Source organism: Ruditapes philippinarum, unplaced genomic scaffold (genome assembly GCF_026571515.1).
Source record: "Ruditapes philippinarum isolate M1 unplaced genomic scaffold, ASM2657151v2 ctg937_1_1_1_1, whole genome shotgun sequence".
NCBI classification, from domain to species: Eukaryota; Metazoa; Mollusca; class Bivalvia; order Venerida; family Veneridae; genus Ruditapes; species Ruditapes philippinarum.
Window position 1 is genome coordinate 497,141 of NW_026861665.1, and position 12,241 is coordinate 509,381.

The 12,241-nt window shown below is 31.4% G+C and overlaps 2 protein-coding genes across 2 annotated transcripts; one reads left to right on the forward strand and one right to left on the reverse strand.

The window, feature by feature from the left end:
- The first annotated feature begins 310 nt into the window (after positions 1–310).
- Positions 311–6,410, forward strand: LOC132716453 (uncharacterized). Its single transcript, XM_060699738.1, has 3 exons — positions 311–528; positions 2,662–2,748; positions 5,485–6,410. Exons 1-3 carry the CDS (start codon positions 490–492, stop codon positions 6,298–6,300), a joined length of 942 nt encoding a protein of 313 aa, XP_060555721.1. The 5' UTR covers positions 311–489; the 3' UTR covers positions 6,301–6,410.
- Positions 6,411–9,349: 2,939 nt separating this feature from the next.
- Positions 9,350–11,817, reverse strand: LOC132716460 (uncharacterized). The gene is made up of 2 exons (XM_060699743.1): positions 11,663–11,817; positions 9,350–10,886 (listed from the first exon to the last, which is right to left on the reverse strand). The coding sequence occupies exon 2, from the start codon at positions 10,537–10,539 to the stop codon at positions 9,610–9,612; it is 930 nt and encodes a 309-aa protein (XP_060555726.1). The 5' UTR covers positions 10,540–10,886; positions 11,663–11,817; the 3' UTR covers positions 9,350–9,609.
- Between the last annotated feature and the right edge of the window lie 424 nt (positions 11,818–12,241).

Below are 12,241 nucleotides of genomic sequence, written 5' to 3' on the forward strand. Positions count from 1 at the left end.
TCTGAACTAAAATATGTGCGGGACATTTTTACCTACATAATTATAGTCAGTATGTTTTCCCCCAACAGAAAGCGTTTAAATACAAATATGTTCACTCATGTGTAATATTTTTATTAAATCCATAAATTTTGATATTCGTTTTTTTTAATACAGCTATGCTAAAACGAATTATTAAAGTAACATCTGTAATGATTTTTACGGAAGCCCTGGAGGGACATTTATTATTTAAAAATTATAACTTATTATCTATTTTTTATAACTTATCACTTATTATTTACAGACTTTTACTTATATTTAGTATTGAACAAGTATATATACGGAAGCCCTGGAGGGACATTTATTATTTAAAATTTAGTACTTAAAATTTATTACTTATTACCTATTATCTATAACTTATAACTTATTATTTAAAGATTATGACTTATTATTTACATATTATCTGAACCGCGCTATATTTGGCGGGAGAAACAAGATGTTTTAATTGAGGCGATGACCGAAAAGGATGAAGTTGAGGATCAGTTACAGATGGTATGTATGATACATTAATAAGTCAATAATTAAATGTAACTGCACGCTGTTTAGAATAATTTCTACTTTATTGAAACCTTTTTGTGGACGTTAAGTAGGAAACAATTTTTCTTGTTCTCAATTTTGTTGAAAAAAGAAATGTCCCGATTACAGCAGTAGGTACAGGGCCATTTTAGATCTAGTATTCTGACTATCTGCGGCATTAAACAGCGACCTTTATTTCATATATTATTTGATCTAGGTTCCTGATTATAGTAAAGCCTTGAGAAAGTTTTCAAGTGTATTGGATTGGACCTTTTCGAAAACCTAGCTAAATACCGTTTTCCGGTACGTTATGGATTTAGCTGTGTACCAAATGAAGTACATAACACACTTACATGATATTTCTATTTTTCTTCATTATTTTACCGTTTCAGATAAAAATATCAGGTGCATATTTTCAAACAAAATGTTTATAATGAAAATCAATTAAATTAAAACAGTCATTGTGACATCTTCCATAATAAATAGAGATATTTTCTGCGTATATGTGTTAAGCATGAAACATTTTCTAGTAAGTGTCTACAAAGATTGTTCAAATAAAAGCCCTGGGGTCAAAACTGGCCCTGCCCCAGGTGTGTTATTGTTTTTAACTATATGTGTAAAGAAAAAAACTTCTTTTAAAATACCCAACAAGCTAGACCTTAGATGTTTAGCATGAAACATTTTCTAATGCGTGTCTACCAAGTTTGTTCAAATAAAAGCCCTGGGGTTTAAACTGGCCCCGCTCCGGGGGCCTATATACAGGTGAGCGACTTTAGGACCATCATGGCCCTCTTGTTAACTAAGTGTTATGGGTAAGTTCTAATGGATATTTACAGAAATTTTGTTTGGATCTGTGTGTTATTTATTGTTTATGTGCACTTAATGTTTAAATTAAAAGGTATTATGGCAAAATGAAAACTTATTTTGATCTTTATCCGTTCACTCACTATATACTCTTGGATGGGCATAATGTCACTTTAAATATTTTAAAATATTTAAGATAATCCTTTAATATTCAAAAAGATCTTTATTGTAGCGACTTCTTTTTACCATTATCTTATTTACTTTAAAAGCATATTCCTCAGATATGAAAACAGATATTTGTTTCAAAAAAGTGCAAAATTTATTGGTAATGTAAGAATGGATTTAGTGCATGTTAGCAAATTACTTGGAAAGAGATAATTATGTGCTTGAAGTGTAATACATAATTTACCTTAGATATAGCAAAATGTAAACAAATTTACATTTTGACATCCACTCAAAATATTTGGTCACTTATAATACAAAGCTTTTTTGTCCTATCACCACTAGCCAGGATCAGGCCCAATTCCCAATCCAAAATATCCTCTTTGTTTCCCAATTAAATAAAAATCCCCAACATAGCAAAATAACACCAACAAACAAACTGTTCATCTACTTTTATTTATTAACAAGTAAAGAATTAACCATTAGAAGAAAACTATCATAATGTGACTGTCATTATTATAGAACAACTGAGATAAGCTAAAACAGTACATAAGTTCCATTTTCTTCTATTATTATTTTTGTCTTTTGTGTACTTAAACATCATTTTGCATACCGATATTTCCTCTCATTTTTATTTAAACTCATCCTCTTTTAGATTTTCATTAAATAAGATTGATTATCTGTTGTTGATATTTTCTTTCTAATGTGGCCTCCTGTAATAAATTCGGGCGTATATTGCAGAGCAGATGATAATATGTCTACACTTATTCTGAGTGACAGCTTAATAGAAAGTTTGAAGATTAAAAGTTGAAAAGACTGCATACATACAAAGAACACATTGAAATGATACTTGATGTTGGATGTATGAATAAGAAAAAGTACCATAAGTATTGCTTTTTGCAATAAATAGTGTGTATATATTCAGAATAAAATGTTACATTGATAAATGATATGTCAACACAAAGATCACATTGTAAATCTTTACCAAGTTTGTTCTTTGAGCATTATAATGGACTTGGCATTAAAATGGGGCTAATTTTATAGCAGGGTGGCAGTGTATAAACCTTATTTAGTATCAGACAAGGTAAAGAATCACCTTTAAAGATAAGAAATAGTTAGTAAAGTATTTTTTATGCTTTGCAGGATCGTACAAAGCGGAAACAGAAGTTACAGCAGCTAGTACAAAGCATAATGGCCACTAAAAAAACTGAAAGGCAATCTCTTTCAAAGGTATGATGGAAAGTAAAATTCTCAGAATTTGTTATTTATGTATTATTTGCAAAAGTTAGTTCATTTGGGAAATGAATATGCTTTTTAAAGAGGTTTAGTGTCACCAATTATTTTAAAATTGTCAAAATTGGCCCCAGCCTGGATGGCCATAGGTTTCCAATATGGAAAAACACTATAGAGACTACTGTTTCAGTCAAAATATCCTGGAAATTGGTGTGAAAGGTTGTGCTGATGATTTCTAGGGCAGTGTCAAATATGGTTACACTAGGTTACTAGAAAAACTAGGTTACACAGCCAATATGGATATACATTTATACACCTTTAATGATAGGTAATAAATCTTAAGTAATAAGTCTTAAGTAATAAATCTTAAGTAATAAATCTTAAGTAATAAGTCTTAAGTAATAAGTCTTAAGTAATAGGTCTTAAGTAATAGGTCTTAAGTAATAAGTCTTAAGTAATAAATTTTAAGTAATAGGTCTTAAGTAATAGGTCTTAAGTAATAGGTCTTAATTAGTCCCCTACCGGTTTAACCGGAGGGGACTTAAGGTTTACCCTCCGTCCGTCTGTCTGTCTGTTAGTCCGTCAGTCCGTCCACAAAACTGGATCCCGCGACAACGCAAAAAATACTAAAAATATTTTTATGAAACTTAATATATGGATAGATGGCAGTATGGAAATTATGCACGTCTTTTCCTTTTGTTCCTATGTTGAAAATTCTGGTTGCTATGGTAACAAATAGCCTGAATTTCAAGATTTCTGATTTAGATTTTTCAGCTTTTTCACCATAAGTTCTTTATTTCTTAAGGTGTTTACTTCAAACTTTAAATAAGAGTTTCTTGTCATCATCCACATCATATGCGACAAGGTTTACAACTCTAGCACAAAAATTATCAGTATTACCTCCCTTGAACTTAGAATTTTTATGAAAAATAATGTTGTCTTTTTTAAATAACTTCTTTATTTCCTAATGTATCTACTTCAAACTTCATATAATATTTTTATATGTGTCTTATTATCACTCAACATTTTTGAGAAGGTTAAATACTCTAGCATGACTATTTTCAGAATTATGTCCCCCTTGAACTTAGATTTTTTTCGAGAAATTGGTATTTTTTACTCCAACTTCTTCATTCCTAATAGGATTTACTTTAAAATCCCACATCATAATAATATGACAAGGTTGTATAAATATAATTTACTTACTAAGGCAGGGAAACTTAACACATTACTGTGATATAGACAAACTTAGAACTCAAAAGATTTTAGTTCATTCACTGGTAAAATTGAATGGCCAATGGCCCATCAGAATGTTGCTGGGGTTCTAATCGGTAGGGGACTTATGGATTGCTTGCAATACTATGATAATTGCTTGTTTTGACTAGAATTATGCTCTTTTAAAACTTTAAGTAATAGAATTTATTACTTTACATATTCATTATTTGTTATTAATGATTGGATTGTCTTCTTACTTAAAACAATAACTCTTAGGAAAAGAGCTTCCAGTATCCCAAACTAAATTTGACATTGATTTATATTTTAGGTCCACTTGTGAAATATTGCCTGAATTTTGCAATTAATGGCAAAAATATTGTTATAACAATGCTCGATGCCATTATCATATTCCAACTGAACTTGACGTTTACAAGAAAACAGACTTGATGTAATTGATCACGAAATTGAATTTGCTAAAATTGACCAAAACATGTCTGTAAAGTGTTTGATATGTTCATGCTTAACACCCATTTAAAAAGTACCTATAGTTTGATCAATCTGAACTTGATCCTGACATTTATATGGCCTTCAACTTTAGAGGTTAATTCTTGAATTTTGCTAAATGTAATGCTGCATTGTTCTTATTTGAATTATTATTTATCATTCTGAGACTAAACAACACTGTTGACAAATTGCACATAATGAATGATTCATATAGGAATTTGGGCATCAAGGCCAATTCATTGAATTGCGCAAATTGTCAGAACTATGAAAATACTTGACAGATGCTAATCATAATTGAGTACCTTTGACAAACTGATATGTTAAGCAATTTGAGCAAGACCTTCACCTTCAGATAACATTTACCTTTAAGGTTATTTGTTCAATTCTGCAGGTCTTTGTAACATATACAAATTTGAAAAAAGTCAGAAAAGGTTTATCACCCTCAGTTAATTTTGGTGATAATATTATAATTTCATGCATGATTTTCTTGTTGCATCATTACTTTTCTAAGACCTGGAAACTTGGAAAGAATATAGGTCAGGGTCACCACCCAGTTTTGTGACAGCAAATATTGAATTTATCTTGATTTCAACATAATCAATTTGATCAAGATTGGTATTTATGGTTGTCGTTTGCTATATGGACAAACATATATTTACTTTGGTCATGTGATGTATGCAGTCTATTAAGAACTTATATTAAATGATATTAATGAAGATAAAACAAGTAAGACCAAGTAATGATAGCTACAACTATATTATAGTTTTTTTATGAAGCAGTAATGAACAATTCAATTTAATATAAACATACTGAAAACATGACTTAAAATAACATTTTTAGAATAATTTCTTTGTTCTCCTTTTTGCCATTGTTGCAATTAACCAAGTCTATAATAGATCTATAACTCCTTACAAATAACAATTTAGTAACAACAAATAAAAGTATAGAAATAAGTAATGATAAATTATATTTACATGGCTTCTTTAATTTATAAACTAAATATTATTCTGTTTTTAGCACACGAGTCCTTATACTAGAAGTGGTCGTGGGCGTGGAAGGAGGTCAGAATACAAGGTGCCCATAGGTTGGCAACATTTTAGCAAAGGGAAATACAGAATTGTTATGCAAAGGAATGGAGGTGGTACACGATATATATACAAGAATTCTGATGAAGAAGTAACAGTAGATGAAATACTCGTAGAAGGGAAAGCATTTTACTTTAAGGATGGCAAAAGCAAGTTTGGTTTATTAGAGGAAATGGCTGTTACCCTTGTGACAGCTTCTGGACAAGAAATTTCAGGCTTCACAGACAGAAATGGTCTGCCCTGTTGCTTCACAGAGTATGTTAAAGCTTATGGACTGTACCCATCTCAGTGTCATTTATACTTAAGAACGAAAATCAAATCAGAATCGGATACAGATAAATGTTTAAAAACAAAAGAAGAAAGTCCGTGTTTTCTTGTAAACAACATTAAAGCTGGGTTGCTGGAAATATCATATGAGAAAAAAACACAATCTGTATATGCTGATAAAGGAAGTTCCATTTTCATTAAATCATACAGAACTGCTATGTCTTTGGCAAAAGATGATCTTGAAGAATACAATGTTTTCAATGATGGCTATTCAGTAATTAGTGTACAGAAAGACAATAAAGAATATTTGGTAGACAATGAAAATGTTTACTATTTCCCACAAGTCAATTTTGATCCAAATCAAGTTGTTTGCTTCATTCATGGACCGAATATTATTCATGGGAGTGAAACTGACGACTTGAATCATCTTATTATAGGATGCCTGACAATATTTCATATTATTTTCAATATAACATGCTAAAGTCCTTTTAAATACAAAAAAAAATCAATTGCAGTATATCAAAAATTCTCAGTTGAGTTCCTTTAAGAATTAGCTTTTGAGCTTACAGAAATTATTAATACACACTCATGTTTATATAATTTACTCGTTTTGTTAAAAACCTTGTGTTAAATAAAGGTATTATAAATTTCTACAAATATTTATTGTCATTTCTTAAGAGAAATTGTAACTACATTTCATTAAAATATTTATTCCCATTATTGCACTAAATCATCCCTTACGAGTGAAATATAAGAAAAGCTGAAAGAACTTTCGCCATACTGAAGTCATTTTATGGTAGTGGGATCTCGACTTTTAATGTTTAATTGTTTTGAATAGATTGCAGATTATGTTTTGCTTGGTCGTGTGGGGTTGTGTTCATTGAACGCTGCCTTTCTTTTGTGTTCTTGTTTTCCGTATTAAAGTGAATTATATATTGTAGTTTTTATGTAGGAAAAGTTGTCGGTTACATTTCAAAAGCTTAATAAAATTTTAACTATCGATTTTTTGTGCTTTGTTACGAATGCGCTTTAGAGGCACTATCTAACGCTTAAGCTTATAAGTAAAAATTATGACAAAATTTAATAATTAAAATAAGTAAGTGAAAATTAGCGCAATATTTTTGTCTTATTTTGATATTTTAAAGTAATCCTTATCACATGTACAAGCCAAATCTCTGGCATTTACGACAACTCATTCTGGATTCGCCTGCATACTTATACCTAATCTACAAGTCCGGTTATCTCGCCGATTTCTTCTGCACGGATCTTGCAAGATGCCGTTGCCAGCACAGTGTAGACTGTAGACAGTGACTGTTATTAATTTATATCTTTAGGGGAGTAGAGACAGATACATTTTCTCTACTAACTGAATTGGGTCTTTTGATACAATATGAACAAAGGATATTGCCCTCTTACCATAACATTAGAAACGACCATTGCAAATGTTCTCTTGGAAAAGTTGGACTTTCCAAATATTCAACAGGGACAGTGTTTTAAGAATTTTTTTTTCAGAGAATCTTGTGACAAGCATCAATTTGGGATTTCATTTGTTGTATGCAATGAAAATATGAATTGAACGATGAGACATGTAAATGCACATATTTTATACATTTTTATATCCACTAAACAAGTTTACAACTGGTAAATTTTATACTACAAAAATAGTAAGTAATAATTAAGATAGACAGAAAAGATTAAATAATTTTGTAAACATGAGTTACTTCCCCTTAAAATAGAGAAAACCTGAAACCCAAAAGAACACCCTAAACAGCAAAATTATGAAATGTTGCAGGATCAGGTTTATTAAGCCATGCAAAGTAATGGTAAAGTATTCATAAAAAGTTAGATGGCCATGTGACAGCAGTAATTGCAGAAAATCGGATAGCTTTCAACATCCGGATACTGGTACACTTTGTAAAAACAATCATTCTGTGCAATAGATAAACGTAATATGGATAAAATCAATAGGATAATCGTTTACAACAGTTCCAATACCAATCTTAATACTCATTTTTACAGGTGAACGTTCTTCTTGTAGGAACATTTTGATTATATATAAATGAATGAAAAAGAATACAGCATCAATGTAGACCACAACGATATTCGAAATTCGGGTTTTAGTATTGCCAATAAAGCTAAGGGACAAGCTGCAATTTCGTGAAAATAATATCACAATGCACATGCTTTTTACATAATGTTATTAAATACAAATATAACAACATATTAGTTTACTTGATTTTTACGAATCAAAATAAAACTAATTAACACAACATGACATTAACTGCTAATGATAACAGCTCCTTCCATAGGCCAAAATAAAAAGCATTTCATAAGAGACGACGCCGCTCACCGGCGTCGCCAATAAAATCATACATCTGAGTCTTGTACAAATTGAAGCATTACTCGTTTATAAACAGACTAGAGACCCTGGTCCGAATCCTGGAAAATTAAAATTTATAATTCTTTATGCCACTGCCATATTTTGCGATTCATGTTTGTGCGTGCATATGTTATAGTGAACTTAAAAAATCCTTTTGTTAAAACCCACAAGTCCAATTTCAACGCAACTTGCCATGATTGTTCCTTGGGTGAAGGGTGTCTAAAATTTATCAAAGAATTTTATTCCTGATAAGTTACAGTAAAACATAATATTTTTTAGGAAAATGCTATGTTCAAGGGGAGATAATTCTGAAAATATTGCATTTAGAGTTATGAACCTTAACACATAAAATGTGGTTGATGATATGGAACGTATGTTTGAAGTTGATAACTCAAGAAAAAGTTATAGAAAAAAATATTTAACTGCACAAAATCTTTAATCTGAAATCTGGACGCGGACGCCTGGCTGAATTGGACAGCTGTCCATATACTTTGAATAGACGAGCTAAAAATTTAATACTAATAAAAGATTGAAACTCGGTTAAATAATCTTGCTGAATCAAGACATGTATCAATGGTTTAGTTGTATATACATGTAGAGGATATTGAATGAGTGTAAGTTCAATACTGAATTTAATGCACTCGTTGAATAAAATTATATTATGCGAGCCTCTGGCGAACATAATATTATTTTATTCAACGAGTGCAATAAATTCAGTAATGAACTTACACGAATTTAATATTCTATTTATCACATACACAATATAAATACCGTTTTTAAAAATTGAAATAAGAGTAATTTTCCATTGACGCACCTTTAGTATAACGCTAACATTTAGCGCGTCTTTACATTATATTTGTATAACGCTAATAACGTCACGTCAAAATATATGCACGGCTGCGCAATAGCATTTTTACGGAGTCTCAAAATCGGCACGGGTATGTGAAAAATACATTAATTTTATGAAAATGATGCAATATTATCTTTTGAGATAAATTCCGTAAATATGTTAGCTAGTCGCTTTAAGGACCCTTCGAATTTGGGTTACATAGATTCCAGTGTCTACAGACAATTGTTCATTTTCGGTAGATGTCGAACAAAGGAACACTTATAATACAAAAGAATACTTCGTAAATTAGATATTAAATAACACAAGTACCATACAAAAGTGTATTCTTATATATCTCAATTGTCAGTAAAGCAAACCTTTATAATGCAAATAAAGACTAAAGTGAAAATTATAGTATTTAAGAGGCTGTATAGAAGTAATGTTAAGCAAAAAAATTGTGTCCATTTAATACTCAAGTTATTGAATATATCACAACTTTATTTTAAATTATCAAAAGACATTTATGCAATCATTCGTATATATATGTATATGTTAAGTATGCTACTGTTCATGCGCATATGCTAGTCACATTCTTGATCGTAAAGGCATATCAATTCTTCATATAACTTTAAACCATCATTTGCATTACACGGGATCTGTAGATTTGGCTTAAGAAGGTATGCCAGTTCATGGAATTCTGCTCTCTCTTTTTGTTTGGGGGTAGCATACATTTCTTGGCAAAGATTTAGTTCAATATCGTCAACACTTTTCCCCATTTCGTATCCACCAAATAATTCTGGAACGTAAAATAATATATCTGGCTTACCAGAAGGAAGTTCGTTTACACTTTTCTGAGGTCGGATATTGTGTAAATTCCAGTGTTTTGCAATACGGTCTAGTTCTGCTTGCAGAACATCCATAAGGCAAAAACGGACACACTCTATATGTATCGGATTAAGTGCATTAAATTTGCCAGTATCTCGCAAATCTTTCAGTTTATTTATCCACCAGTGTATTCCTTGACGTCGCAGGTAGCTCCACCAGGCTTCGATTCGTTGGTTCGAGGTACTTCTCCCAAACATAAGGCTCTTGGTTCCAGACATTGAATCATTGTGGTTCCGTCGAAGTAAGGGTTGTAGAAAACTGATGTGTGTGTTTTCAGTGCCACAGTCAGCTCTTACAAAACGAGGGACAAGTTTTAAAGTCTTAATCGATTCAATATAATAATCAGCGATGCATTTTTGATCGTTATTACTTGCCCCAACTTCTAACCAGATAATTCTACGACTATACCCGTCTATTGCTGCATGAATACACAAACCAAATTGTTTAAGTTTGTCGTATCCGTCAACGTGCCAAATATAATTTGGGCCTTGTGCACAATATTTCCTTCTAATTAGCCTGTGGGCCTTTCTCAAGCGTACCCCTTCAGGATCTATTTCTCTCATTAACCGCATTACATCATGCCTCTTAACTTTTAATTTATAGTCGTACATTAAACGACGCCACATACTTCTATAGCCGATACAATTTCCACTGTATTGAAGTTCTTTCTCTATCAAATCTTTAATAACGTCATCTTTTGCGGTAAGAACATCTCCTCGGCGGCGTTAATTATTCGCCTTCAATATTCGCTTCAAGTGCCGTATGCTGATTTTAATATTGTGTTGAGAAAATAAAAGAAGAACGATTTCAAAGTACTTAAAACCATCCCTGAAATATTCTTTCACCAAGTTTAGTCTAGACTGTTTATTTTGATTCACTGGTGGTGTTTTATGAGGTACAACAGCTCCTGCATGGCTTATCAGAATTGTTGAGAACAGTACAACCCTTGCACTCCAAAGCATTTCCATCTGACCTGCAATTTACAAAAAAAAGATTGATAAACATAACTACATTAATTATGCTTTTTATTGATATTTTCCCTTTCATATTGTGTAACATGCATAAGTAGCACAAAGGGATCGATACTTGCGCCGAGTTTTGAGTTTTAGTTTTACCTTTATTCAACTGATGTTTTAAATTCATTATTTAGAACCAGCTGACGTTATTTCTGGCATGCATGAAGGCGCCAGAATGACATCATATAGAAGTTGTATGAGTTGGTGATAAAATTGGGATAAAATTGATTTATCTATCTCCGATGTAAAAAATACTTAGATAAGACAGAAACGTACGATACTTGAAATAAAAATGCATTCTTCATTATTTTTTGTTTGTTAATTACCATAGTGTCAGGAGGATGTTGAATAGAACAGCCAAATGTGAAAATTGGCAGCGGAAATAATATCCGCTTGAAAAAAAGCCTCAATAATCTCCATTACTTTGCTCTTTGTGGTCATGTTAGAAACAAAATAACATCGATCTGAGCGGTCTTTATCGGCTATTAAACACCTATTTGTCGTTTTGATGCAAAATGTTACCACTCAGGAAAACGGCCTTCCTGGTTAATTTGGTGTTTAATAACCGATAAACACCGCTCAGACCGATGTTATTTCTCAAGTATATACAATGTAAGACCAAAAGTTCTATAGTACCAGCAGTGATCTTACTGCTCTATATATGGTAACATGTAACATTTAAGATACACCAGCACATATAGGATTTGATTTAAAAAAAAACAACATTACATACCCTCTGTTACTGGTTTTTGTCTTGTGCTGCGTAACAATGTAACTTTTCACAGAAGTGTACTTTTTGACATCTATTTTGCACCATGTGTTCATTATTTCCCGCCACTGGCAGATAATAAGTTATAGATAATAGGTAATAAGTAATAAATTATAAATAACGGGGTATATGTGCTAAATAATGATTATTGGATTAAGTAATAAGTAATAAATATTAAATAATAAATGTCCCTCCAGGGCTTCCGTAGATTTTGTACTTCATAGACCATTTCTGCTTTCTTCATGTTTAATATAAGCAAAAAAAAACAACAAACTTCATGTTATTTTGACATTTTTAACACGCTTTGAGATTGGATTACAAAATTTTTAATAGTCCTTTTCCGAAGTTTGGCGGAAAGGGCCGAAAAATAGCAATTATGTTTTCTGTTGATTGTATAATTATGACACTGGAACTGTGTAATAATACATGGCAAATTTTAATAATAATTATGTTTTTTTTATCCAAATGACAATTATGAATAATATGTTTTTATCAGCTTAAATGTCCCAGCTTGACATGTCTGTAGCTCGTACAACATACCTC

Excerpts from the sequence above, each read along its gene's own strand:
- LOC132716453 (XM_060699738.1), top strand. The coding sequence starts at position 490 with ATGACCGAAAAGGATGAAGTTGAGGATCAGTTACAGATG. Across the intron at positions 529-2,661 it reads TTGAGGATCAGTTACAGATG|GATCGTACAAAGCGGAAACA; the intron begins GTATGTATGATA and ends TATGCTTTGCAG. Across the intron at positions 2,749-5,484 it reads AAAGGCAATCTCTTTCAAAG|CACACGAGTCCTTATACTAG; the intron begins GTATGATGGAAA and ends TTCTGTTTTTAG.
- LOC132716460 (XM_060699743.1), bottom strand. The coding sequence starts at position 10,539 with ATGTGGCGTCGTTTAATGTACGACTATAAATTAAAAGTTAAGAGGCAT.